At 39.4% G+C, this 26,461-nt stretch overlaps 3 protein-coding genes and 4 non-coding genes across 11 annotated transcripts in view; 3 read left to right on the forward strand and 4 right to left on the reverse strand.

The window, feature by feature from the left end:
• LOC133545393 (zinc finger protein 501-like) overlaps window positions 1-26,461 on the reverse strand; it is a 399,721-nt gene that overhangs the window by 169,781 nt on the left and 203,479 nt on the right. The window lies entirely within an intron of this gene.
• Window positions 1-26,461, forward strand: part of LOC133545460 (gastrula zinc finger protein XlCGF52.1-like) — a 119,192-nt gene that overhangs the window by 66,816 nt on the left and 25,915 nt on the right. The gene's annotated exons all lie outside the window — the stretch shown is intronic.
• trnaf-gaa (transfer RNA phenylalanine (anticodon GAA)) lies at window positions 928-1,000 on the reverse strand. Its single transcript has one exon. It is a non-coding gene; the product is annotated as a tRNA-Phe (tRNA).
• trnak-uuu (transfer RNA lysine (anticodon UUU)) lies at window positions 5,746-5,818 on the forward strand. Its single transcript has one exon. It is a non-coding gene; the product is annotated as a tRNA-Lys (tRNA).
• On the reverse strand, window positions 6,430-6,502 carry trnaf-gaa (transfer RNA phenylalanine (anticodon GAA)). Its single transcript has one exon. It is a non-coding gene; the product is annotated as a tRNA-Phe (tRNA).
• Window positions 9,773-9,854, reverse strand: trnal-uag (transfer RNA leucine (anticodon UAG)). The gene has a single exon. It is a non-coding gene; the product is annotated as a tRNA-Leu (tRNA).
• Window positions 13,595-22,549, forward strand: LOC133545413 (zinc finger protein OZF-like). 5 transcript variants are annotated; one of them, XM_061890984.1, is made up of 3 exons: window positions 13,595-14,023; window positions 14,093-14,213; window positions 21,001-22,549. In XM_061890984.1, exon 3 carries the CDS (start codon window positions 21,051-21,053, stop codon window positions 22,512-22,514), a length of 1,464 nt encoding a protein of 487 aa, XP_061746968.1. In that variant the 5' UTR covers window positions 13,595-14,023; window positions 14,093-14,213; window positions 21,001-21,050; the 3' UTR covers window positions 22,515-22,549. The 5 variants fall into 5 exon arrangements, with proteins under 5 accessions (XP_061746968.1, XP_061746969.1, XP_061746970.1 ...); XM_061890985.1 differs by having other exon boundaries at window positions 14,106-14,213; XM_061890986.1 differs by lacking the exon at window positions 14,093-14,213 and having other exon boundaries at window positions 21,001-22,188; window positions 22,233-22,549.

Here is a 26,461-nt window from a genome sequence, read left to right on the forward strand (position 1 = left end):
CCCCGCGACCCCGAAAGGGAATAAGCGGTAGAAAATGGATGGATGGATGGACATTAAGCCGTGAGTGGGGCTGGGATAAAATGTCCGCTACAACCAATAACGTCACAAGGACGCGTCAACAAAAGCGTCATCATTCCGCGACGTTTTCAACAGGACACTTCGCGAGAAATTTTAAAATTGCAATTTAGTAAACTTAACCGGCCGTATTGGCATGTGTTGCAATTTTAATATTTCATCATTGATAAATAAACTATCAGACTGCGTGGTCGGTAGTAGTGGGTTTCAGTAGGCCTCTAAAGGGCGGAGTCATCCAATGTTGTTTTGTTCTAAAGGCGCCGGAGAGAAGGTTGGGTTGTCTAAAAATGTTTGGCATTTCTCTGAAGATGGTCACTCTACTCATATGCTTATGTCCACCTTGCTGCCCCTCCTTAGCAGAGATATTTGGAAGTATGGTTAGTCAAACAATAAAGAATTAAAATTGTGTCTTGTGACTTGAGGTGGACACAAAATAGGAACCTTAACAGCTGTATGAATCGAGGAAGTGAAGGGAAAGGTCCAGAAGAAAATTTAAGTCACTCTCATAGCTGACAAGCCTTGCCAGCAGTTCTGAGGGATGATTTTAAATCCAGAGACCCAGGGTGCAGCGGTTTGACAGCCGAGCTAAGTCTAACTGAAGCCCGGGATATAGCCAGAACAAGGCCAGAATCAAGCGGGCAGACATCCAGGCTATGGCAGTTGATGTAAGGTTCAGTTAAAGACCAGATATTGGCTTAAGGGACCATCCCGTTAAACAACGTAACTGTTGTCCGAGAAACATGACTACTGATGCCAGGATTCCGCCAGCAAGGCTGGCCGATGACTTCATTAGAGTAAGAGCCACAGAAGTGTCCTTAGTAAAACCAAGTGGTTAAGAAGAACCCATAGTTGTGCTGAAACCCGGGGTTGAGCCAGGGACCTTCAAATCTTCAGTCTGAGGCTCTCCCAACTGAGCTATTTCAGCCAACACATCCTTTATAGCGTTAACTTTTTCAAATGTAACCAAGGTTTGCCCTGTTGGTGACTTTTGAGGGCAGGAAAGAGGCCTTTGCATGGGGATTTTAGAGCCTATTACAAGTACTTGAATCATGGGAACTAAAAAAGAATGTCTTATGCTCCATGACTGAGCATTTCAGGGTCCATAAAAAATTAAGCAAAATGCTTTTGAGGGTTGGAAGGAGGCCTTTCCATAGGGTCTCAGAGCCTAGTATTGGTTAGCAGAGCAGGGAATTGAATCCCTGAAGCTCAAAAAGAAATGTCTTACGCTCCATGACTAAGCATTTCAGGGTCTCTAAAAAATTAAACAAAATTCTTATGAAGTAAATTTTACTGCTAACAAGTTTTACTGCAAACATTTGGCAGATTTTTCAGAAATGTTAAAAAAAACTTAGGAGACTAATAATTAAGTCTCCAAGTGTAGATGAACTATGCTCCATAAAATGTTGTTGTTACGTATTATTGTTGTTTACAACAAAGACAACAAAGTTTGTATCCTCAAATCAATAGGCCAACCAGAATTGCAAGTCACAGTGCTACACTTATTGACAATATCTTTACTAATGTCTTTGATAATAATACAAAAAGTGGACTGTTTACAACCGACATCAGCGACCATCTGCCAGTTTTTACTATTTATGATGGGAACTACAGGAAGAAGAACATTGACAAAAATACATTTCAAAGACTATCCACAGAGGAAGGAATGATTTCCTTCAAGAAGGATCTGAGGAAACAAATTTGGGACAATGTATACAATGAAGATGATGTAGATGATGTATATGGGATTTTTTTTAACACTTTTCTAACACTCTATGATAAACATTGTCCATGGAAAGAACTTAGTAAGAAGCAAAATATGAACAACCAACCATCGATGACAAAAGGACTGAAAAATGCTTGCTACAAAAAAAACACATTATCTCAAATATATATAATACAGAGATCTAAAGAGGCAGAAATATAAAATATAAAATATACAAATATAAAAACAAGCTATTTGGTATACTACGGACATGTAAGAAGGAATACTACAGTCAATTATTAAACAAGAACAGAAACAACATGAGAGCAACATGGAGCATCCTAAATAGCATCATTAAAAATGGTGCTAACAAAGATTACCCCCGGTACTTTCGAGATGGAAATAAAAAAAAATGACAATATGAACCAAATAGTTGAAGGTTTTAATGATTACTATGTTAATATAAGAAAACATATGGAACAAAGAATTCCTAATGCAGATGATGGGTCAGTTGAGAACTTGAGTGAGATCATAGACAGAAATCCCAATTCCATATTTCTTGAGAAGGTGACAAAAGAAGAAGTAATCAAAATTGGAAAAAATTGTAAATCTAAGACCTCAACCGACTGTCATGGAATAGATATGGTAATGATAAAAAAAGGTTATAGAAGACATTTCAAAACCTCTTACATATATCAGATACGTGTCATTTCTTACCGGCAAATTCCCTGACAAAATGAAAATGGCAAAAGTCGTACCACTTTATAAGAATGGAGGCATACACCAGTTTAATAAAGACAGACCAGTTTCATTACTTCCACAATTCTCCAAAATCATGGGAAAACTATTCAATAGCCAATTAAATATATTTATCAACAAAAGTGGGACACTTGTGGGGAACCAATATGGATTCCGATCAAATATCTCAACATCGATAGCATTAATGAAAATAACAGAGGATATTACCAATGCAAAAATGGTAAAGAATGTGCGGCCACAGTATTCATGGACTTAACAAAAGCATTTGACACAATTATTCATGATATTTTAATACAAAAATTAGAACGATATGGTATCAGAGGTTTGGTCTTGAACTGAGTAAGAAGTTATTTAACCAACAGGAAGCAATATGTGAAGATGGGTGAAAATATGTCAGCACAGCTAGATATACCTTGTGGTGTACACCAGGGATCAATACTGGGACCAAAATTGTTTAATCTTTATATAAACGACATTTGTAAAGTTACAAAGGACTTAATTAGTTTTATTTGCAGACGACACAACTGCTTTCTGTTCAGCAGAGAGAACACACAGAAGATAATACAAATAATAACAGAAGAAATGAACAAATTAAAAAAATGGTTTGACAAAAACAGACTATCTTTGAAATAATGCTATTTGATATCAGCAGTAAAGAGCATCATACACAAATACAAATAGACAGAGTAGAGTAGACATTGAAAGGGTAAAAGAAACCAAATTTTTGGGGGTATTAATGGATGATAAAATGAACTGGAAATCTCATATACAAAATATACAACGTAAGGTGGCAAAAAACATTTCAATAATGAATGAAGCAAAATACGTCCTGGGCCAAAAATAACTTCTTATTCTCTACTGCTCGCTAGTGTCACCATATCTGAGTTATTGTGAAGAAATATGGGGAAATAACTATAAAAGTACACTTCCTTCGTTAACCATGTCACAAAAAAGATCAGTTAGACTGATACATACTGTTGGATATAGAGAACATACAAACCCTTTATTTATTGAGTGAAAAATATTAAAGTTTGATGATTTGGTAAAATTGCAAACAGCTAAAATGATGTACAAAGCAAACTATAACTTGCTACCAAAGAATGTACAACAATTCTTACCAATTAAAGAGGAGAAATGTAACCTTAAGGGGAAAATCTAATTTAAAACATTTGTATGCACGTACAGCACTTAGAACCTTTAGCATATCAGTATGTGAAAATAAATTATGGAATGGATTAAGTAAAGAAGTTAAACATTGTACTGATATGATCCAGTTTAAGAGGTTGTTCAAATTAATAGTGCTTACAAAGTACAAAGAAGAAGAATTATGAGAAATACTTTCAACCTTATTGAAAATAAAATATTCTTCATCTCAGTATGCTAATAATGACTGAATTAATTAATTACATATTACAAAACTGTCGTATTACTCATTCACGGATGTGATTTAACTATTTTACTATAAAAAAGGTCAGTAAATGAATGTATATATTTGTAAACGCTCTGAAGTGGGAAAGGTGTAGGATGAAATAAATGTAGCTTCTTCCTACTCCTTTTCGGACATGATGTAATGTGAAATGGTATTAAATTGTCTGATGTATTATGTTGTAAGTATGTTCATGTTCGAAATAAACTAAAGAAAGAAAGAAAAGAAAGAAAGTATTGATCGATTGACTGAGCTTATAATGCAACCAAGGTTTAAAGTAACAGCACAAAGCACACATCAGTCATATTAAATTATACATCAAGGCCAATACTGTAATGAAATACAATTGATAGTTTTAATATTGCCAGAGTACCTGGTTGGTTTCACATCTTGTTCAACCACTTAACAGAGGGAACAAGATACCTCTTTTTTCAAAAATCATCATAAAACAGCTTGAAGAAAGGGTAAAGTGCTATGACCCGGATTCGAACAAGCGTTGCTGCAGCCACAACACAGAGTACTAACCACTACACAATTACAGCTGTAAACTATTCCCAAAAATAAAAATTAAAAAAATGCATGTTCCAGTTAGTACATATTTATTTTAAATTTTTAAAAAAATACCAGAAGAAATGGCACTGAATTTTGTTTCAGTTCAACTAACAAAAACCAATGAGCTAAACAGGAGTTGAACCTAGAATCTTCTGATCCGTAGTCAGACGCGTTAGCCATTGCACCACTACCCCTAGGTAAACAAAAAATGTACTGCAGTACAGCTTGTGTATTGTACACATCTTACGCCAAAGGAACACACAGTTTACATTAGGCTTACTACCAAAACAGAGCTTTACTGACCGCTTATGTTGGACTTTAAAATCTAGTGACCTTCTATTTGTTGCAGCCTGGGCCTTCACCAGCTCTACCTGTTGCAGCTAACCTCCACTAAAAACTGAAGAAAAATGCTTCTGGCAAAATTCTGGGGAGCATCCAAGTTGAATCTCTGTCTGGACTGGAGCCTGCAATGCCTCAGACTGGAAGTCTCTCCAGAGAGTGGTGAGGACGACGGAAAAGTTTATCAGGACTCCTCTTCCTCCTATCCAGGAGATCGCAAAAAGCCACTGCCTGACCAGGGCTCAGAAAATCTGCAAAGACTCCGCCCACCCCCACAAGGACTGTTGTCACTGCTGATCTCTAGGAAGAGGTTCCGCAGCCTCCGTAGCAGAACCTCCAGGTTCTGAAACAGCTTCTTCCCTCAGGCCGTAAGACTCTTGAACGCATCATAATTAAATGATCACCTCAACTCCCCCCAAAATGGATTAACTTGCTAGAATAAAAAAGACAATATAACATACATCCATAAACCTGGATGCATATGAAAAAGTGCAATGTATTTATCTGTACAGTAATGTATTTATTTATATCTGCACCTTATTGCTTTTTTTTTTTTTATCCTGCACTACCAAGAGCTAATGCAACACAATTTCGTTCTTATTTGTACTGTAAAGTTCAAATTTAAATGACAATAAAAAGGAAGTCTAAGTCTAATCCAGCTCAGAGTTGGCAACTTCGGGTGAGGAGCTTCTTTTTCGGTAAAAACCTTCTTTGTTGATGACGATGTAAAACTGGCCTAACTGTCAAAAATGAGCTTTGGATTCAAGCAATTGGCGAGCTTGAGCTTTGACAGTTCCCAGCTTGTCACTGAACATGCTGACTAATTCACCTTCACTTGAGACTGACAATATTGCTGTTCTCTCAGATGTTGGGCAAATCAGCATTCATAAAGGCCTGGGTAGCTCAGTCGGCAGAGCATCAGACTTTTAATCTGAGAGTCCAGGGTTCAAGTCCCTGTTCAGGCAACTGATGCCAACCTCCTTACACTTCTCCAGAGACATCCCTTTGCCACACTGCAGCAGTCATTGTAACCTTTATTTTAACTGCATTTATAGTTTTCAACAGCGATTGTTTTTTTCTCTATTTCATTTGAAAAATTGAAATCCAAAAACATTCCTCACATCCACTTAAACTCTGGTGGGAGAGCGTTAAAATGTGATCATCTGAAGGTTTAACCTCAATACCTTAAACATAAATTGTTAGACAGTGTATCTATATGAAAGTTGTGGTTAATCTTTTGCTGTAGGTGTGTTGGATGCACCATCACTTCACACTGATCCCCCAGCTTTATTACTCTCAGTTTCAAGTTATACAGTCCAAAAAATACCCCTAAGGCAACAAATTTGTGTTTGAACCAGCCCAATGTAAGGGTCAGTTAAAGACCAAACATTGGCTTAAGGAACGATACACAGTTAAACCACGTAACGGTTGTCCAAATTGAAAATGGAGGAAAGGTTTGTAACAACTGTTGCTAGGATTCCACCAGCAAGGCTGGCAGGTCAGGGAGACCATTTCAATATTGTAAGAGCCACAGAAGGCTTAGTAATACGAATTGATTGAGAAGTTCACAGAGTTGTACTGAAACCTGGGGTTGAACCAAGGACCTTCAGATTTTCAGTCTGACGCTGTCCCAACTGAGCTATTTCAGCTTTATGAATGGATATTGGGTTCACATATCCAAATCTAACCAAGGTCTGCCCTATTGGTGACTTTTGAGGGGTGGAAGGAGGCCTTTCCAGGGGGTCTCAAAGCTTAGTCTAAAGAATGTCCTACACTCCATGACTGAGCATTTCAGGGTCTCTAAAAAATGTACCAAAATGCTTCTGAAGAATGTTTTACTACTGAGAATGTCATGATTATTGCAAACATTTGGCAGATTTTTCAGAAATGTTCAAAAGTTCTTAGGGGGTTAATAATTAAGTCCTAAAGTGTAAAAGAACTATGCTTAAAAATAAGGCAGTTTAAAGGGTAAAGTGCCATGACCCGGATTTGAACCGGGGTTGCTGCAGCCACAACACAGAGTACTAACCACTATACGATCACGGATGTACCTGCCCTCCCTGATTGATAATGTGTTTGCTCCCCTGATGTCTAATGTTGAGCGATCTATTAAAGCGACATTCTGTTTGAACGACATCATGGAACTGAACCTCATTCAGTCTGCTAATACCTAATGTCATGGGAACATTTCTGTCTCATCGAACAAATGAAGTCAATGGACGTCCTCCTTCTTCAGGGTCATTGTATTCTCAGGTCATGAAACGAATTGTTCATTTTGTCCTAGATGACGATTCGCTCCTTATACAAGCAGGCTTCATGCTGGCATGGCTTGTCAGTCATTAAAGTGAACTACATTTTTTTCTAGACCTCTCCCCTTCATTCCATATATTAAAACAGCTATTGTGGTGGTGTTAACATACAAGTCATTGTCAAAGAGTCTCTTCAAAACCTGAGTTACATGGACTTGGTGAGTGTCACTGTCAGGTGAATAAATCAATTTATCCTCAAGGTAGACATTCACAAAATGGTCCAGGAAGTCTCTTAGAACTTCATTGATAATGGCTTGGAACACGGCGGGAGCATTGGTGAGTCCAAAGGGCATGACCCTGTATTCATAGTGGCCGCTGTGTGTGTTGAATCTGGTCTTCTACTCGTCTCCCTCTCTAATTCAAACCAGACAGAAAGCGTTGCGTAGATCCAGTTTGGTGAATATTTTGACCTGTTGGAGTTGGTCGAAGACAGAAGATATGAGGGGAAGAGGGTAACGGTTCTTGATGGTAATGTCATTCAGTGGGCTGTAATTAAGGCAGGGTTTTAACGACCCGTCTTTCTTCTTCGCAAAGAAGTACCTTGCTCCTGCTGGCGATGATGACGGGCGAATCAAGCCAGCTTTTTGGAGTGGCGATATGTAATCGTTCATGGCAGCCCTTTGTGGACCAGAGACGGAGTACAGACGCCCCTTGGGAATAGTGGCACCGGGAAGCAGGTCGATGGCACAGTCGTAGGATTGGTGGGGCGGAAGTGACAGGGCTTTTGTCTTGCTGAAGACGTGTCGCAGGTGGTGATAACAAGAAGGAACAGACTTCAGGTCAGGAAATTAAGAGTCTGTGGCAGGATTGGCAGAAAAATGATTAATTTCCTTGACACTTTTTCCCTGGACAGTAGAAAAAACACAGTTCTTGGTGCATTCCCTTCCCCATTCACTGATCTTCCCTGTTTTCTAGTTAACCCAAGGATTATGCTGGTACAGCCATGGATGCCCCAAAATCATAGAATGGGAGGGTGAAGTAATTAAGTACGGACAAATCTTTTCCTGATGGCAGTCAATGTTCATTTGGACAGGTTAACTGATGTGTGAGATAGTGAAAAGCTCCTTACCGTTGAAAGACCTCACCCTAATGGGTTTAGCTAGCGGTTCTGACTTGAGTCCTAGTCTCTTAGATGAGCCCCAGTCCATTACACTCTCATCTTCCCCAGAGTCTATTAAACTCTAGATCTGTGGCCGTGGGATGCGTTATCTTGACCTTAGTGAGAGTGCGTGGCATCTGAGGTACCGCCGGAACGTGACTCGTCACCTGGGATCCCTTGGTTGGACACGAAATGACAAGATGGCCGCTCTCTCCACAGTAAAAACATCTCCCCTCCATCAGCCGCTTGCGTCGCTCCTCTGGGGTCAGTCGGGCTCTTCCTAGCTGCATGGCCTCCTCCTCCAGGTCAGTGCGGAGGTGAGGACATAGCTCCGGGAGTGAACGCTGAGTTGTCGCCTCGCTAGGTGCGAAAGGATGGGTGGTTCTTCCTGCCGCAGCCGGTCCTCCTCCTCGCTGTCATTTGAGCTGGGCTAGTCGGTTGTCCATCCGGATGGCGAGTGCGATGAGGGCATCTAGGTTGTCTGGTAGGTTGGGGACGGCATGGCGAAGTTGGTAGAGTGGCCGTGCCAGCAATCTGAGGGTTACTGGTTCAATCCCCACCTTCTACCATCCTAGTCATGTCCGTTGTGTCCTTGGGCAAGACACTTCACCCTTGCTCCTGATGGGTCCTGGTGAGCGCCTTGCATGGCAGCTCCCACCATCAGTGTGTGAGTGAATGGGCAAATGTGGAAATAAATGTGTTTTGCAAAAGTCTTTGAGCGGGAACTTTTGTGTCTTAGGACTCCTCCAGGAATATGGACTTAAACTTGGAAAAAGTATACAACTCTTACAAGAGCGAACAGACGTTCCTTTCTCATGTCCTCTTTTGACTCCTTGGTGTAGTCTGTGTTGAGGGTGAGGTAATTGTTTCTACACAATGTCACCAGACAGGCCATCTCCCTCCAGCAAGTCGCTCTGTGCCGACCAGCGATACGTCACTGCGGTGTGATCCGAATACAGGAACACATAAAAGTAGCCTGAATGCCTACAGTAGGAGTGCAGATTTTGAGAAGACAGGTTGACAAAAACATACATATCCACCTTATAACCATACCAAGTGAATGAAACAAAAATGTCCTTTGCTATATTGAATAATTGATGTTGAAGATGAATACATTTTAGCATTTTTGTTTCTGACACAGATGCCACAAACCTTCCTGAACCCACTTCTCTTTTGGAAAGTCTACCTTTTTCACTATCCTGGGGCTTCATCTTTAAAACTGTGTGGGAAAGTCAGACCAAAAGCCTTTGTAACCTGCATACTTACAAAATGATTCAGGTTGATAAAACATGGTGTATTTAAACTTTCACTCATTTTATGTTGTATTTGGACTGCTGCACATATCCTCACCCCGGGTTGTGTTCTTTTTGATCTCATTCCTAGCGTAAAGAACTCTTAAGCAAATGTTTTGGCCTGATTTCCAAAAGCTTTCCAGAGCATTCCAAATGAGGACCAAGGTAGATCTAATTGCTTAGGTCAGGAAAGAAACAAGTGGGTTACCAGAAGAAAAATGGCTGTGGTGGGATTTGAACCCACGCCTCCTGAGAGACTGGAGCCTAAATCCAGCGCCTTAGACCACTCGGCCACAAAACCACCTTAAGTTTGTTCTAAGATGATCAATTTCTCTCTATTATGACATATGACATTGCATCACTTTGGTTGTGGCGCGGCAGGGATAGGCTTGGATCGTTTTCTTGTCCTTTAGAAAATACTAGAAAGTGGAGTCCTCGTTAGTATAGTGGACAGTATCTCCGCCTGTCACGCGGAAGACCAGGATTCGATTCCCTGAAGGGGAGGTGATTTTGGTAGGTATTATTTTCATCAGTTAACATCTTCTTCAACCTTGAGCAGTGACCACAGTATCCCTCTCTGAAAATTGTATCAATCAATCAATCAATGTTTTTTTATGTAGCCCTAAATCACAAGGGTCTCAAAGGCCTGCACAAGCCACAACGACTTCCGTGGTACAGAGCCCACATACGGGAAAGGAAAAACTCACCCCAGTGGGACGGCTGTGACAGTGACTAGGAGAAACCTCTGAGAGGACCGCATATGTGGACCTCCTTGCCCCCTCCCCAGGGGAAACCGAAAGCAATGGATATCGAGCGGGTCTAACATGATATTATGAAATTCCAGTCCATAGTAGATCCAACATAACATTGAGAGTCCAGTCCATAGTGGATCCAATATAGTAGCGAGAGTCCCGTAATGTTGAATTGCTTGGACCCGGAGATACTGCACAGTCCTACAGATATTAAAGTACTTTACTACCGGTTGTTGCATTCCTCGAAATTAGGATGCATAACAAAATATCAAAAAGGGAAAATTGTTTATTAGAGTTAGTGACTCAAATTCAGTGTTGCGGATAAATGGTCCCTGGTGTGTGAATGTGAGTGTGAATGTTGTCTGTCTATCTGTGTTGGCCCTGCGATGAGGTGGCGACTTGTCCAAGGTGTACCCTGCCTTACGCCCGATTGTAGCTGAGATAGGCACCAGAGCCCCCCGTGACCTTATAAGGAATAAGCATTAGAAAATGGATGGATGGATGGGATTAATTTGAAACCAAGAATATATTTAAAAGATCAGAAGGGATTTGAACCTTTTCTTACTGACTAGTTTGTCAGCATTTAATCTTTTTAAATCCACAGTGTCGGTACCTCTAGTGTTGGAAGTCCAGTTCTGTGGAAGAAACAAACGCCTCTACTTTGGGGTGCATTAGTACTATTTGACAAGGACAAATTATTTTCGTCTCAGAAAAAAGACAGGTTTTTCACCAGGAAAACACCCATCCATCCATTTTCTACTGCTTGTCCCAAGCGATGGTATGTTAATCTATGCCTCGATAAAGATAGGAAGCATATACAGTTAGCAGAGTGGCACAGAAGAAACATGCTGGGCCCATAACCCAGAGGTCGATAGATAGAAGCTATTCTCTGCCATCTTGAGTGTTTTATGTGAAAGTTATCCGCGAGGTTCCACTTACACTCTTTGTTTTTAATGTGACCTCATTTTCAACCTCATCATCCTTGTCATCATCATTTTGAGAATACATAAACCTGTCAACCTTGTCAAGGAAACCATCAAAATTCAACATGTTTGCTTTGTACCATGTCTAATGCTTAGTATACTCATCATCTGGCAACAGAGACAACAAAGTTTTGTGCACTTTTCTGGTTGCATGATATACAGTAAATCCATAAACCTGCTCAATTCCTCCTTTCGCTCATGTGAATGTGTTTTGTCATTTAACACGACAATGACCCCCTCTTTCAGCATTGAGAGTCTTTGCAACTTTGATTTTCTTTCTCCCTGCAAACTTTCAATTTTGTGACCTAGAGCCTTGGGTGTCGTTTTTACCACACGTTTTTTCCCCTCAACCCCTTGCCCATCATTGTCACGTTGAGCCACACTGTCCTCCTGTGGCTGTTTATGTTCGTCAGCGCAGGTGTGTGCTCCCTCCTCCTCCATTTGGAAAAGTCAACCCATGCGCATGTCAAGTCACATAGTCACCAATGCATTGGATTTGTCAATATTTGTGTGCACACATTTTAACAATGGCAATTTTTGTATTATTGTTACTTCCCTATAAACAACTCGCGTACCAGCGAGGAAGTTTTTGACTTAGTGTAGCGGTAAAGTCCTGAACTATTACTGCTACTGGTTGCCGAATATAAATGAAGCAAGTTCAGACGTTTGCAACAAGCTAATAATTGATGTCCAGAATTGTGTCCATGTTTAACAAAAATATTGATTATCATAAAGTCTCATTATAAAACTCACTTTGTAACAAACATGGAAAATACAAATACTAGCCTGGCACAGTCAAAAACTGTTGAGCCTCCACTCAGCAACACCTGAGCAGGATCCCAGCTCCTCCTAAGTCGACTGGGACTTGGCCTTGAGCCAACCCCTTTAGTGACGTCATGAATTTGACGGACAAAAAGAGTATATGTCTCCAACAACTGTCATCTAGTGTATTGGACTTGCAACTGTAAATAAACTTTCTTGCAAATGATAATATGATAATAATTAAACAAAATGTAATTAAAGGACAACAGTTATCATTACAGTATAATTTTAAAGGTTGCAATAAAAATTGAGATTTATTATCACAAACAACATTTTTACCACACACAAAAGCACCAAAAAGTTAAAACGTTGAGAACAGGTATCGATTTCGGGGTACCGGAATCTGTGCTGTATCGGTTGAAAAGTGAACGGTACACATCCCTACCAGCAAGTGTTGTTGTACTGGAAACTCATTTACAATTATTTACAATTAATTTTCATCACACACAATACTCCAGTATGGAATTGTTGTTATATTAAAATGAGAGACAAATCCATCTTTGTACAGCAATGGTTTGAAAAAGGCATTTGATCGCTGATGCACTTATTGAGTGATAAAAGTATTTCATTATTTGAAGACATCATCAAGTACGACCTGCAAATAAAAAATATATACAAAACAATATATATAAAGGCTTTCGTTCAAAATATTCTAATTACAGCATTTTACGTTTTTCTATTATTTTCTAGGGCTTCACGGTGGGAGAGGGGTTAGTGCGTCTGACTCACAATACGAAGGTCTTGCAGTCCTGGGTTCAAATCCAGGCTCGGGATCTTTCTGTGTGGAGTTTGCCTGTTCTCCCTGTGAATGCGTGGGTTCCCTCCGGGTACTCTGGCTGCCTCCCACTTCCAAAAACATGCACCTGGGGATAGGTTGATTGGCAACACTAAATAGGCTCTAGTGTGTGAATGTGAGTGTGAATGTTGTCTGTCTATCTGTGTTGGCCCTGCATTGAGGTGGCGACTTGTCCAGGGTGTACCCCGCCTTCCGCCCGATTGTAGCTGAGATAGGCGCCAGCGACACCGAAAGGGAATAAGCGGTAGAAAATGGATGGATATTATTTTCTATTTCTTCTTTACTGTATTTTCTGTGGAACAAAACAAATTGTCATAACTTGAAAGCTTCCATTCTTCCAAACACAAAGGAGTTCATTAAATGAAAAAAGACTTAATTGACTACTAAAATTTATTTTTAGGATGTTTTGCAATTTAAATTATTTATTTAAACTCTCAGAATTCTGAAATAAATAAATTATTATAAAATAGTAAAACATCAATTTGTTTTCCATTTAAGGCTGCTGATTTGTGTACAGATCTGTGCGGTTTCATAATGAACACCGTATTTTTAATAACGTTTGTTTTGTATGTAATGGTTTATGATGACATTGTTATTGAAATACAGATGACACAAAAGAACCATGGTAAGTAAGTGTGGCAAAACAAGTTGGCGGAAGTGACGTCAAATACGTGCATGCGTGGACCGAACGGGTGATAAAGCAAGATGGCGTCTGACGGAGAAGTCCTAAACGCGGGCATTATATTTCTGTATTCTTACATATATGTTGTTTAATAGAGTACACACGGTTAATAATTGTTTGTAGCCGGATACATTAGTCTGAGCGCACTTTGACACTTCTCCGGTTGGCTAACTTCATTTAAGTTAGTTTGCAGCTATTTTAGCTGGCTAGTTAGCTTAGCTTGTTAGCTGCTAACAAAGAGACGCGGAAGTTATTTAAACATCGCTAAGTAGGGAACTAATGTGAGTGTAAAGTGTTGTGATTGTATGACAATGTGCGAAAGAACGATATCAAAGTACGAGGAGGAACTTTGTCCAACAAAAGAGGAGGACGAGCGACAACATCAACTACTGGATGTTTATTATAAGAAACATCAAGTTGTGTTACACAGAACAGGTTTGTTTATTTCTTACTCTCACATCTTTACTAACTTTATATTTGACTAATAACAACAACATCATCAAGTTGTGTTACACAGAACAGGTTTACTCCGGCTTCCTCCCACTTCCAAAGACATGCACCTGGGGATAGGTTGATTGCGACCCCGAAAGGGAATAAGCGGTAGAAAATGGATGGTTGGATGGAGGTTTGTTTACTTCTTACTCTCACATCTTTACTAACTTTATGTGTGATTATTAACACTATTTTTAAATATATTGTCTATAAGAAATTTGGTTGTCTTGTGAGGATGATGTACATACATTCGTGGTCAAAAGTTTACATACACTTGTAGAGAAAATAATGTCATGGCTGTCTTGATTTTCCAATAATTTCTACAACTCTTATAGTTTTTTGATACAGTGATTGGAGCACATACTTGTTGGTCACAAAAACATTCATGAAGTTTGGTTCTTTTATGAATTTGTTATGGGTCTACTGAAAATGTGACCAAATCAGCTGGGTCAAAAGTATATATACCAGGGATGCACCGAAATGAAAATTTGTGGCCGAAGCCGAATAAAATTTGAGCGCTTGGCCGAAGGCCGAATACCAAACACCGAATAATAAATGCAGTTTTTCACAACTTTTTTATATTGCATAAATAGCCTAGAATACATTTTTAGACATGTTTTTCAAATAAAGTACATTTTTTATTGAATATTGACATTTTTTAATATTCCAGTAGCCTTTGCTTTTCAAAAAAAACCACAGTTTTTCATTTATATTAGGCCTTCAAACAAAACATGCATTCCAAAAAAAAATAAAGTGCATTGAAGTGGATAAACCCACAACAAATGAATTATTGTCCTTTTGGCAAAAGTCTGCTTAGCCACAGTAGATAGGCTAATAATGTAAACAGAAGGCTCAAGTAAATCTCAATTAAGTGTGTGCTTGTAACCTCTTACACTTATACAGGTAGCCTATACAACAGGCTAATAATGTAAACAGAGGCCCCACTAAATCTCAATAAGTGTGTGCTTGTAACCTCATACACTTATACAGGTACACAACATATCCCAGGCCGGAACAGATGTGTCAATAACAGTACTTCAGCTTCAGAATAAAAAGAAGGAAACTAACTATGTATAAAACAATTTAAATTTAACACGGCACGTTGGTTGATTGCGTCACCGCGTCAAAAAATTGCATCTTTGGGTCACACGCCACTATTCGGCCTTGCTTTTAACTCATTCCACCGAAGGCCGAATGTGGCTTTTTTTGCCATATTCGGCCGAATATATTCGGTTACCGATTAATCGGTGCATCCCTAATATATACATCAGTGTTATGTGCAGTATAGACATCTAAAGTGGTTAAGGAATGGCTAAATCAGGCTTGAATTAAGGTTTCAGAATGGCCTTCCGGAAGTCCTGACTTAAACGTGTGGACAATGCTGAAGAAACGAGTCTCTGTCAGAAAACCAACAAATTTAGCTGACCTGCACCAATTTTGTCAAGAGGAGTGGCCAGAAAATTCTACCTGAAGCTTCCCAGAAGGTTGTGGATGGCTACCAAAAGTGCCCTACTGCAGTGAAACTTGCCAAGGGGACATGTAACCAAATACTAACATTGCTGAATGTATATCTTTCACCCAGGAGATTTGGTCACATTTTCAGTAAACCCATAATAAATTCATAAAAGAACCAAACTTCCTGAATGTTTTATGTGACCAACAAGTATGTGCTCCAATCACTCTGTCACAAAAAAATAAGAGTTGTAGAAATTATTGGAAACTCAAGACAGCCATGACACTATTCTCTTTACAAGTGTATGTAAAATTTTGATCACGACTCAAAGATTAAGCCATGCAAGTGCAAGTGCAAACGCGTGGTTGTTCTTGTTCTGTTGAGTTTAGCTACCCGTAAAAATAAGTTTCCTATGCCAGTCCATTTGTAGAATAAACTTAAATCGATGCTTGTGCATATTCAGTTAAAAAACAAAAAACATATCATAAATAAATATAAGCAGCAATAAAAATATACTTAAAAATGCTTCTACACGTTCTATTAAAGGCACAGACAGCATCCATCCATCCATGTTTTACCGCTTGTCCCTTTCGGGGTCACGAAGGGTGCAGGAGCCTATCTCCGCTCCATTCGGGTGGAAGGTGGGGTACAGCCTGGACAAGTTGCCTTCTCATCACAGGGCAAACACATACAGACAGACAACATTCACACTGACATTAAAACACTAGGGCCCATTTAGTGTTGCCAATCAACCTATTCCCAGGTGCATGTTTTTGGAGGTGTGAGGAAGCCGGAGTACCCGGAGGGAACCCACTCACTGAGGGGGAGAACATGCAAACTTTATACAGAAAGATCCCGAGCCCAGGACCGAACCCAGGACCTTCATATTGTGAGGCACAGATACCAGTGTTTCCATATACAGGATTCGTACCTAACAGAACTACACCTACGATTGGTTATCTGTATAATAAAACCATTATCTGGCCACTGCAGTCTACATATAAACTTAAAACATCAGTTTTCTCAGGGTGGCGTGGAAGGTGTTTATCCCTAAATCACAAAAAAGCTTTCTGGCACTACTACCCCTGGGCTTTCTGAACAGGATTCTGAGACAGTTATTATATGCAACCTAGAGTTTGTGCAAGCTCTCTTTCTTGAACCTCACCCAGAGGGGTGCTGTGTACATAGGGGTGCAGTAAGCTCTAAACAAGTACACCTTCGCTTCATCAGAGCAGTAATGACATTTTATCACCAGCATATTGGCTTTTTTCTCTGTCTAAGCATGTCAGCATCCTCCTCCATCTTGTCACTGATGATGATAAGATGTTGATCCTCCTTGGTCCTACATATCATTACCAAACTCTTTGTCAAACTTGACTCCATAGTGGGATGATATGTTAAAGGGGAACATTATCACAATTTCAGAAGGGTTAAAACCAATAAAAATCAGTTCCCAATGGCTTATTTTATTTTTCGAAGTTTTTTTCAAAATTTTACCCATCATGGAATATCCTGAAAAAAGGCGTTAAAGTGCCGATTTTCGCTATCTGTGAAGCCACCGTCCATTTTCCTGTGACGTCATCCAGTGAGGCCAATACAAACAACATGGCGGATAGCACAGCAAGATATAGCCACATTAGCTCGGATTCAGACTCGGATTTCAGCGGCTTAAGCGATTCAACATATTACGCATGTATTGAAACGGATGGTTGGAGTATGGAGGCAGATAGCGAAAACAAAATTGAAGAAGAAACTGAAGCTATTGAGCGAATAGCTATTGACGCTATTCGGCGATCGCCTTCTAACCAACGATTGAGTGTCGCAGGATATCCATACATCTCTGTGCCATGTCTGCCTTATTATCGCCGGTAAAATCTGCAGACCAAACGATCGGGACTTTCGCATCTTGTAACACTGGACCAACTTAAATCCGTCGATTGGTAAGTGTTTGTTTGGCATTAATTGTGGGTGGAGTGAAAGGCTGGATGTAAATATAGTTTCAAATGTACATACAGCTAGCCTAAATAGCATGTTAGCATCGATTAGCATGCCGTGCTAATCGATGCACACTCCACATAAGTCAACTTGAATCCGTCCCTGATCGTGTTGTTACACCCTCCGACAACACACCGACGAGGCATGATGTCTCCAAGGTACGGAAAACAGTTGAAAATACGGAAAATAACAGAGCTGATTTGACTTGGTGTATGTAATATGTTTGAGAAAATGACTACCTACGAGTCCAAATAATAGGCATTTAATTCGCCAAAATTCACCCATTTAGAGTTCAGAAATCGGCTAAAAAAATATATGGTCTTTTTTCTGCAACATCAAGGTATATATTGACGCTTACATAGGTCTGGTGATAATGCTCCCATTTTAGAAGCTGTTGGAACCCTGCACTACTGGGAGATATAACGGCCAAATCATCAGCGTACATAAAGTGGTTGATTAAGGTGTTCCCCATTATGCATCCTGTTCTGCATTCTCCCACTGCCTTGACATAGACAGGCTCAATAGGCCTGGTGATAGAAGCCCGCCCTGCCGTACTCCATTGCCAACTCTAAAGGGAGAGGATAAACTACTCCCCCATTTTACCTGCATCGTCTGCCTGTCGTACCAATATGCTAAAATATACCCAGAACACCCCTGTGCTTCAGATTGGTGAAGAGTTTGAGATGGTTGACTCTGTCAAATGCCTTAGATGCATCAATAAACCCTACCAACATTGTAGGGCCCTGCGCTCTGAATTTTTCTAGTACTTCTTCCATCCATCCATTTTCTACCGCGTATTCCCTTTGGGGTCACGGGGGCCGCTGGTGCCTGTCTCAGCTACAATCGGGTGGAAGGCGGGGTACACCCTGGACAAGTCGCCATCTCATCGCAGTCTACTGCTTCTTTTAAAGCATAAATACAAACGTCAGTGCTGTACTTGCTCTTAAAGCCAAATTGGTTGTCTGCGGTGTAAATAAAATCCCCAACTCTGTATAATATCACACTTTCCAGTACCTTAGATTGCATGCTGGTTCGGGCGATAGGTTGATAATTGTCCATAGTCCCTACCTCACCAGCCTTGTCTTTAATGACAACTACTAAAATATTGTCAGCATAGCAGCTGGCAGGATTCCATGCATTACCAACCTACCAATATATACCTACTGCATGTACATAAAACCTTAATGGAGGTGTTTGGATGTTTTTTAAGTTCTTTGTTGTCATAATATATCGACTCTAATAGCCTTTATTGTTAGCAGACTTTTAAACGCATTTATTTACTATTTAGAATGCATAAAAAAGACAAAATGTGTGTACTTGATAGGTATAATAAAAAAAGTGTGGTTCTCTTTTAAGTGAAGTATATTTTTTTAGCTCTTTTCTCTCGTGACTCAGAGCGTTTTACATAGTGTAACCCATGATCTAAGTTACATTTAAACCACTGTGGGTGGCACTGGAAGCAGGTGGGTAAAGTACCTTGCTCAAGGACACAACAGCAGTGACTAGGATCGAACCTGGAACTGTCGAGTTGCTGGCATGGCTGCTCTGCCAAGTGAGCCACACTGGCCTCAGAATGTATTAACTTTTATCAAAATCTCGTAAAAATCGTAAATACATCCCAGAGACGTCTCAAAAATTCCATGAACAATATTTTTATTTAGGAACTTTCTAATGTAACGTGTTTCTATCTACACATCTGTTAAAATGTAATAATCACTTATTCTGTTTTGTTCAAATGTAAAAAGCACTTGTTTTGTTATTTCATACTTTAGTTTTGGGTGATACTACAAATTTAGATATCAATCCAGTAGCAAGTAGTTGTTGGGGTAGTATCAATGCGGATACTGATATTTACAATTTTCAAGATGATTGAATGAGTCATTTCAAGTTTATTAAATGAGTACATTTTTGTTCAAATTATAATCAAACAAAAACATAGGATGGTGGTGTTCAAATATCAATTAAATATTTAAATATGGCTCTGACTTAAATCATTTGATTTATGCACTTAAAGTCTTCCTTTTTTACTGAGTTTGTAAACGATAACAAAATTATATATAATTAAAAATATTGATCAAACCACTGTATCGACCCTATACTGATATTATACTTAGTGTTGTTACTGTCGATTTTTGCATTAATCGGTCCACATTTGTATAAATTTAAGAGCTTTAGCGGGGTTTCTGTGGGTCATTAAAAGCACTAAAAGTCATTGAAGGCTTAAATTAAGGCCTTAAATAGTATTAAAAAGCGTTAAATACGATGTCCAGAGGCATTAAAATATTCATGCAATCGTAGGCCAGGACCGATATAAATGAAAATAAACCTAATAGCTTAATTCTTGCTGTCATCAATAGATTGCTATGTCAGTGTGTTTCCTTCTTGGTCTGTGGATTTCAAACTGGACTAAGAGGTCTCACTCTGTGCATCGCTCTCAGCACCTGAGCATGTTAATTCCACAGTAGACTTACATGAACAAAGTGAGCCTCTTGTCACTCATTCACAATCTTTTTTTCGGCTACTTGCAATTCTCCTCCACACGTTTTCCTGTATGCAGTAGTGTTAGCGACACTCACTTTAATGTTGGAGATGGAAATAGTCATTTTAATACTACGCTGTAATACAGGCCCCCATATAACTGCCCAGGATATGCCTGTTTTATGATTCTTTAATTTTGAACCTTTTAGAATCAGCATGTTTTCATCCATTTGTGTCAGGGAGGTGAAATTAGGTCTGAAAACCTTTTGACAAGTTGACTTTATGTCCATTAGAACGTTTCAAAGTGTAGAATACCATTCGCCTTAAACAGAATATTCTACTTTGAAAGTGAACAGGATTATTTATTTTGTGTTTATGCATGACTTCCTGTCCCACACGAGGAAATTTTAGCTCAATTGAACCACCTTGTTGTGTCGACCACTATATATAAAAGCCAGGTGGTGGAAACTGACACATTGACTTGAAAACAAAAAACATAAAGAGTCTGTCGCCATGGCGCCGCCGTTCCAGATCTAGTGGAAATCACGGTTACACTTACAAACGTTGCTTGGCGACATTAATGACCAAACCTTACTTTGGGTTCAAGGCACAAAACCAAAGCACTCGCATTGAGCGAACTCGACCACAAGATGGCGTCATAGCGGAGACCACAATACAGAATACAGATTTACACTGTAAACGGTCTAATCTTTTCTTAATGGTTATACATCAGTAACTGACATTAAATTCACAGGGGGCACTGGAGTCTATCCCAGTTGCACTCGGGAAGCAAGGAATTTATGGCAATATACATTTTAGGCCATATTGCCCACTCCTTGTCAAAAGTGGTCTTATTTTCCTGTGAATAATGTAAAGAGCAGTGTGTTTGTTTTCAGGACAATTCATGTAATGCCTTATTTTTTTTAATTTCATGTGAACTTACTAAGTGAATCTGGACATTTCTCAAGCATGTTTGTCATTTTGTGTCCTGCAGATGTCTGTAAAGAACAATTTCTGTCCGAAAAACAGGAGTGTAGCTTCAAGATGGTGAAGGAAGAGCCTTCAAAGAGGACGACCAGGTGCCACGGACCCTCTGGCGTCTCCTTTTCCTCTTTGACACAGACCCTTTCCTGTAAAAAGGAAGAGGAAGACTCACTGACCCCCCACATTAAAGAGGAAGAAGAGGAACACAGCATCAGTCAGGAGGGAGACAATCTTGAAGGACTGGTGGAGTTCCCAGTGATTTGTGTTCAGGTTAAAAGTGAAGATGATGAGGTCAAAGGTGACAGTGAGGAGAAGAGGGAGGCGAAGCCTCCAAGCAGCAGCTCAACACAACACATGACAACAGAAACTGATGGAGACCACTGTGGAGGATCACAAGCAGACAAGCTCTTAGCTCCACTATCAGATAGTGAGGACACAACGTCACACTCTCCTGACACTGATGATGAAGACTCTAAAGATGATAAGACATGTCACACTGACAACACTCACTTCAAATGTTCTCACTGTGACCAAACATTTAAAAACCATAGTCATCTGAAAAGACACATGAGAACACACACTGGAGATAAACCTTTTTCTTGTTCAATCTGTGGCTTATCTTTTACAAGGAAGGACAATATGAAAGATCACACAAGAACACATAAAGGAGAAAAACCTTTTTCATGTTCTTTGTGTGATTCGAGGTATGCACGTAGTCGAGATTTGAAAAAACACCTGAGAAGACACACTGGAGAAAACCTTTTTAAGTGTTCTTTGTGTAATTCAAGTTTTGTCGAAGACGAACATTTGAAAAGACACATGAAAACTCACACTGGAGAAAAACCTTTTACCTGTTCACTTTGTAGTAAAGGTTTTGCACAAAGTCACAATTTAAAAGTACACATGAGGACACACACTGGTGAAAAACCTTTTTCCTGTTCAACCTGTGGTAAAGGTTTTACACACAATCAGAGTTTGAAAGAACACATGACAATACACACTGGAGAAAAACCTTTTTCCTGTTCAATTTGTGGTGAAGATTTTGTACGTCGACAGTCTGTAAAAGTACACATGAGAATGCACACTGGTGAAAAACCCTTTTGTTGTTCGATCTGTGGTAAAAGTTTTACAGAAAGTCGTTGTTTCAATAGGCACACAAGATCGCACACTGGTGAAAAAGCTTTTTCCTGTTCAATCTGTGGTAAAGGTTTTACAGAAAGTCAATATTTGAAAGTACACGAGAAAATACACACTGGTGAAAAACCTTTTTTCTGTTCAATCTGTGGTAAAGGTTTTACAGAAAGTCAGAATGTGAAAAGACATATGAGAACACACACTGGTGAAAAATCACATTCTTGTTCAATCTGCAACAAAAGCTTTTGTGAACGATCATACCTTGTAGCACACATGAGAAGACACCTAGGAGAGAAAGTGTTGAGTTGCAGTGTGTGTGGTGAAAAATTATCTTCTAAGTACCAGTGTAAGAAACACAAGTGTGCTGTTGAGAACAGCAGCAGCAAATGAAACTGCAGGATTTGAAATAAACTGTCAAGACTTTACTTTTGACTTTCTAACAACATCAGCACATATAAAATGTGTGACTTTTTTGTTTGTGTAACAATCTTTTTAATATGCTTCTTCATTTATAGATTAGATATTTTATATTAGTCCTTTTTTTCAGTCAAGTACATGCATTAATATACAACATTGTGTATAAAAAGTACAACTTGTATCAAACATTGAACAGAACAATATAACTGAAAAGGTGAGAGTTAAGAGTACAAGACATATTTTACATACAATAAACATTTTATGTTTTTTATATTCATCATACAATTTTAGACTTCTTTATAATAGTGTTTTTATATAAGTGTTTGAAATATTGAAGTATTACATATTTGTATTTCTAATTGTTAATAATACTATAGATTAGCACCTTTATTTGATGTACATATGTACTGGTTCACATCCAAAACATCTGGACCACTTCAGGAAGCATATTCTTTACTTTATACATCATTTGAACAGTTGTCTTTTACACGATTTTAAAATGTGTAACTTTACGAATCATTTGGTAGGTCTTTATAATCCATTTTATTATTTATCTTTGTTACTCTCTTTAGTAATATGTTGATAATGTTGTGATTGTTTTATATGTATGTACTCAGACTTTTATGCAATAAAAAAAAGTGAGTAAAAATGGCTGAATTCTTTCAAACTTACATTTGTGAATTAAAAATAAAATCCCCCTTATTTATTTTTGAGGCCATGGCCATGGTAAAATAATCAGGAAGTCCTAGAGAGTACTTTGGACGGCATGGTATGCTTTGATACACAATCTACTAAATTATTTATTCTAGTCTTTGTTTGTTCTTCTCATGAACTATACAGCTAGAGAATCATGAAGGAAAAGAAGTCGGAAGTGGGGCCATGAAAATGCTTTTAAAGGGGAACATTATCACCAGACTCATGTAAGCATCAATATATACCTTGATGTTGCAGAAAAAAGACCATATGTTTTTCTAACCTAAAAGGGGGAATTTGGCGATTGAAACACCTTTCAATTGTTTGCTGTTGGAGCAATGACCTTTCACCCGTGACGTCACAACGTGAAGCAATGCGCCATTTTCTCAAACACATTACAAACACCGGGTCTCAGCTCTGTTATTTTCAGTTTTTTGGACTGTTTTCCGTACCTTGGAGACATTATGCCTCGTCGGTGTGTTGTCGGAGGGTGTAACAACACGAACATGGAGGGATTCAAGTTGCACCACTGGCCAAAAGATGCGAAAGTGGTAAGAAATTGGACAAAATTTGTTCAAAATACGAGGGTGTGGGGAAAGCCGACGAAATGGTCACTCGTTTGTTCCGCACACTTTACCGACGAAAGCTATGCTACGACAGATATGGCAAGAATTTGTGGATATCCTGCGACACTCAAATAACATGCATTTCAAACGATACATTCAAAGAAATCTGCCGCCAGACCCCCATTGAATGTGCCGGAGTGTGTGAGTTATTCAGGCACAAAGGACCTCGGTACCACGGCAAGCAATGGCGGCAGTTCCTGCAGACGAGCGAGCTAAACCCCCTGGATGTCTTGGCTCACACCGCTTCTACCGTCCCTTATGTCACCGAAGATGATCAAGAGAAGAATATCGACCCTAGCTTCCCTGGCCTGCTGACATCAACTCCAAAACTGGACAGATCAGCTTTCAGGAAAAGAGAGCGGACGAGGGTATGTCTACAGAATATATTAATTGATGAAAACTTTATTCATTACTCGCGGTTTTACGTAAATTATTATACATAAACTGTGTTTACCAATAATTTTTGTTTTTCAATCATTGGAGTACATTCGGGTAGTCTTGTATAATGCAGTATTTTGTGTCTATTGAGGTATGGTTAACCTGAGTGAAGTCTCCCCATTATTTTGTTACAGGTGTTACAGGACATTTTTTCGAACTCTTATTGACATTCGACTAAAGAGGACTTTGGAGTTCAGATATAACCTGATGTGAAGCCTAAAGGTAACAATGTTAGAGTACATCTTTGTTTGTTTTTTTTTAATATTAAGTCCATGCTGTGGAATACGCATGATACTGGAGATGGCAAATAGTTTGTTTCAATTAAAGTACAATTAAAATTCTTATCGCAATGATAAATTCATATTTCACAGGTGTCCAGGTGAAAGTAAAAGATGTCAAACTGAAGATGGTGTCCACGGGAACTCAGTGTGAGCTCATCAAACCCCCCATGGACCCTGATGAGGCTAGTGATGAGGAGATGGAGTCAGATGAGGAATCCATCGCTTCTGTAGAGTACATGGAATGTGGTGACACAGACTACGTGCCTGACGAGGATCCATCCATCTTCTACCGCTTATTCCCTTTTAGGGTTGCTGGGGGTGCTGGCGCCTATCTCAGCTACAATCGGGCGGAAGGCGGGGTACACCCTGGACAAGTCACCACCTCATCGCAGGGCCAACACAGATAGACAGACAACATTCACACTCACATTCACACACTAGGGCCAATTTAGTGCTACCAATCAACCTATTCCCAGGTGCATGTCTTTGGAAGTGGGAGGAAGCCGGAGTACCCGGAGGGAACCCACGCATTCACGGGGAGAACATGCAAACTCCACACGGAAAGATCCCGAGTCTGGATTTGAACCCAGGACTGCAGGAACTTCGAATTGTGAGGCAGACGCACTAACCCTTCTTGCACCGCAAAGCCCTGCCTGACGAGAATGACCATGGCAATTCTTTTGACATGTGAGCGTTCCAATTAATAGATCAATGTCTGCAATTACTGACCTAATGTCACATGTTATGTTTTATTTCCTAACAATTTCAGTGCTTTTCATAGCACGATAATCTAACTCATATCATAGTGTATGTAAACCTGAATTGTTTGTCGACTATGAATAATAATAATAATTAAAGCTGCAAGCAGCGATTGATGGGACCGACTTAGGCTGCTGCGCCCGCGACCCAAGCCTGGATAAGCGTTTAGGAAAAATTTGTTTTGAAGGGGTTTTTGCCAACTTCCTGTTGATTTTTGCTGAAAGACGTCAATTGTTAAAATGTAGGTGTAAGTGAGACCTACATTGTTTCATGTCCCTCCGACATTCCTACCGGAAGTTACAAGCAGTTTTGTCTGTGTTTTCTTCCTAGGAGCAATTTTGTCTGTGTTTTATTCCTAGGGGGCGCAATTTTAAGGTTATTTTTTTTTTATTTTATTTTTTTTAGATCGCAATTTTTGACAGTCCTGATGTGTGTGTCCAGTTTGGTGAGTTTTGAAGCATTTTAAGTGGGTCAAATTACAGCTCAAAGTGGCAAAAAATAAAATGTTTCAGAAATTTTTGTTTTGAAGGGGTTTTTGCCAACTTCCTGTTGATTTTTGCTGAAGAAAGTGAGTTTATGAAATGTAGGTCTATGTCAGACCTACATAGAAGTTTTTGTTTCATGTCTATACTACATTCCAAACGGAAGTTACAAGCAGTTTTGTCTGTGTTTTTTTCCTAGAGGGGCTCTAGAGCGCAATTTTGATTTTTGGGGTTTGGTGTTTTAATAAGATGGTGTTGGTTTGGTGTTTTAATAATAATAATAATAATAGTAATAATAACAATAATAATAATAATCCAGACTGTTATTTCCATGTATTTCAGACCTGCCTCAGAGACAGAGGCTCTTCCTTGTGTATGAGGGTGCATTGATGGACCTCTTCAGCCACTGTTCAGCCTGCCAATCAGAATGTGAATGCAAGCTTCAGAAGATGCGTGGGTCATCCATCACTGTACACCAGAAATGCCTCGGCTGTAATTTCCAGCGATTGTGGCACAGTCAACCGACCATCGGAAATGTACCAGCTGGGAATCTAATGATGTCCTCCGCTATGCTGTTCAGTGGTTCCAGTGTCAGCAACGTTCTACAGTTTCTGCATCATCTTGGGGTTCCAGCTATAAGT

The sequence above is a fragment of the Nerophis ophidion genome, linkage group LG28 (assembly GCF_033978795.1).
Source record: "Nerophis ophidion isolate RoL-2023_Sa linkage group LG28, RoL_Noph_v1.0, whole genome shotgun sequence".
In the NCBI taxonomy this organism is placed as follows: domain Eukaryota; kingdom Metazoa; phylum Chordata; class Actinopteri; order Syngnathiformes; family Syngnathidae; genus Nerophis; species Nerophis ophidion.

What these genes read in the sequence shown, in the direction of transcription:
- LOC133545413 (XM_061890982.1), top strand. Translation starts at nt 13,894, where the DNA reads ATGACAATGTGCGAAAGAACGATATCAAAGTACGAGGAGGAACTTTGT. An exon ending in AGTTGTGTTACACAGAACAG is followed by an intron (nt 14,024 to 21,000) that starts GTTTGTTTATTT and finishes TGTGTCCTGCAG; the next exon opens with ATGTCTGTAAAGAACAATTT.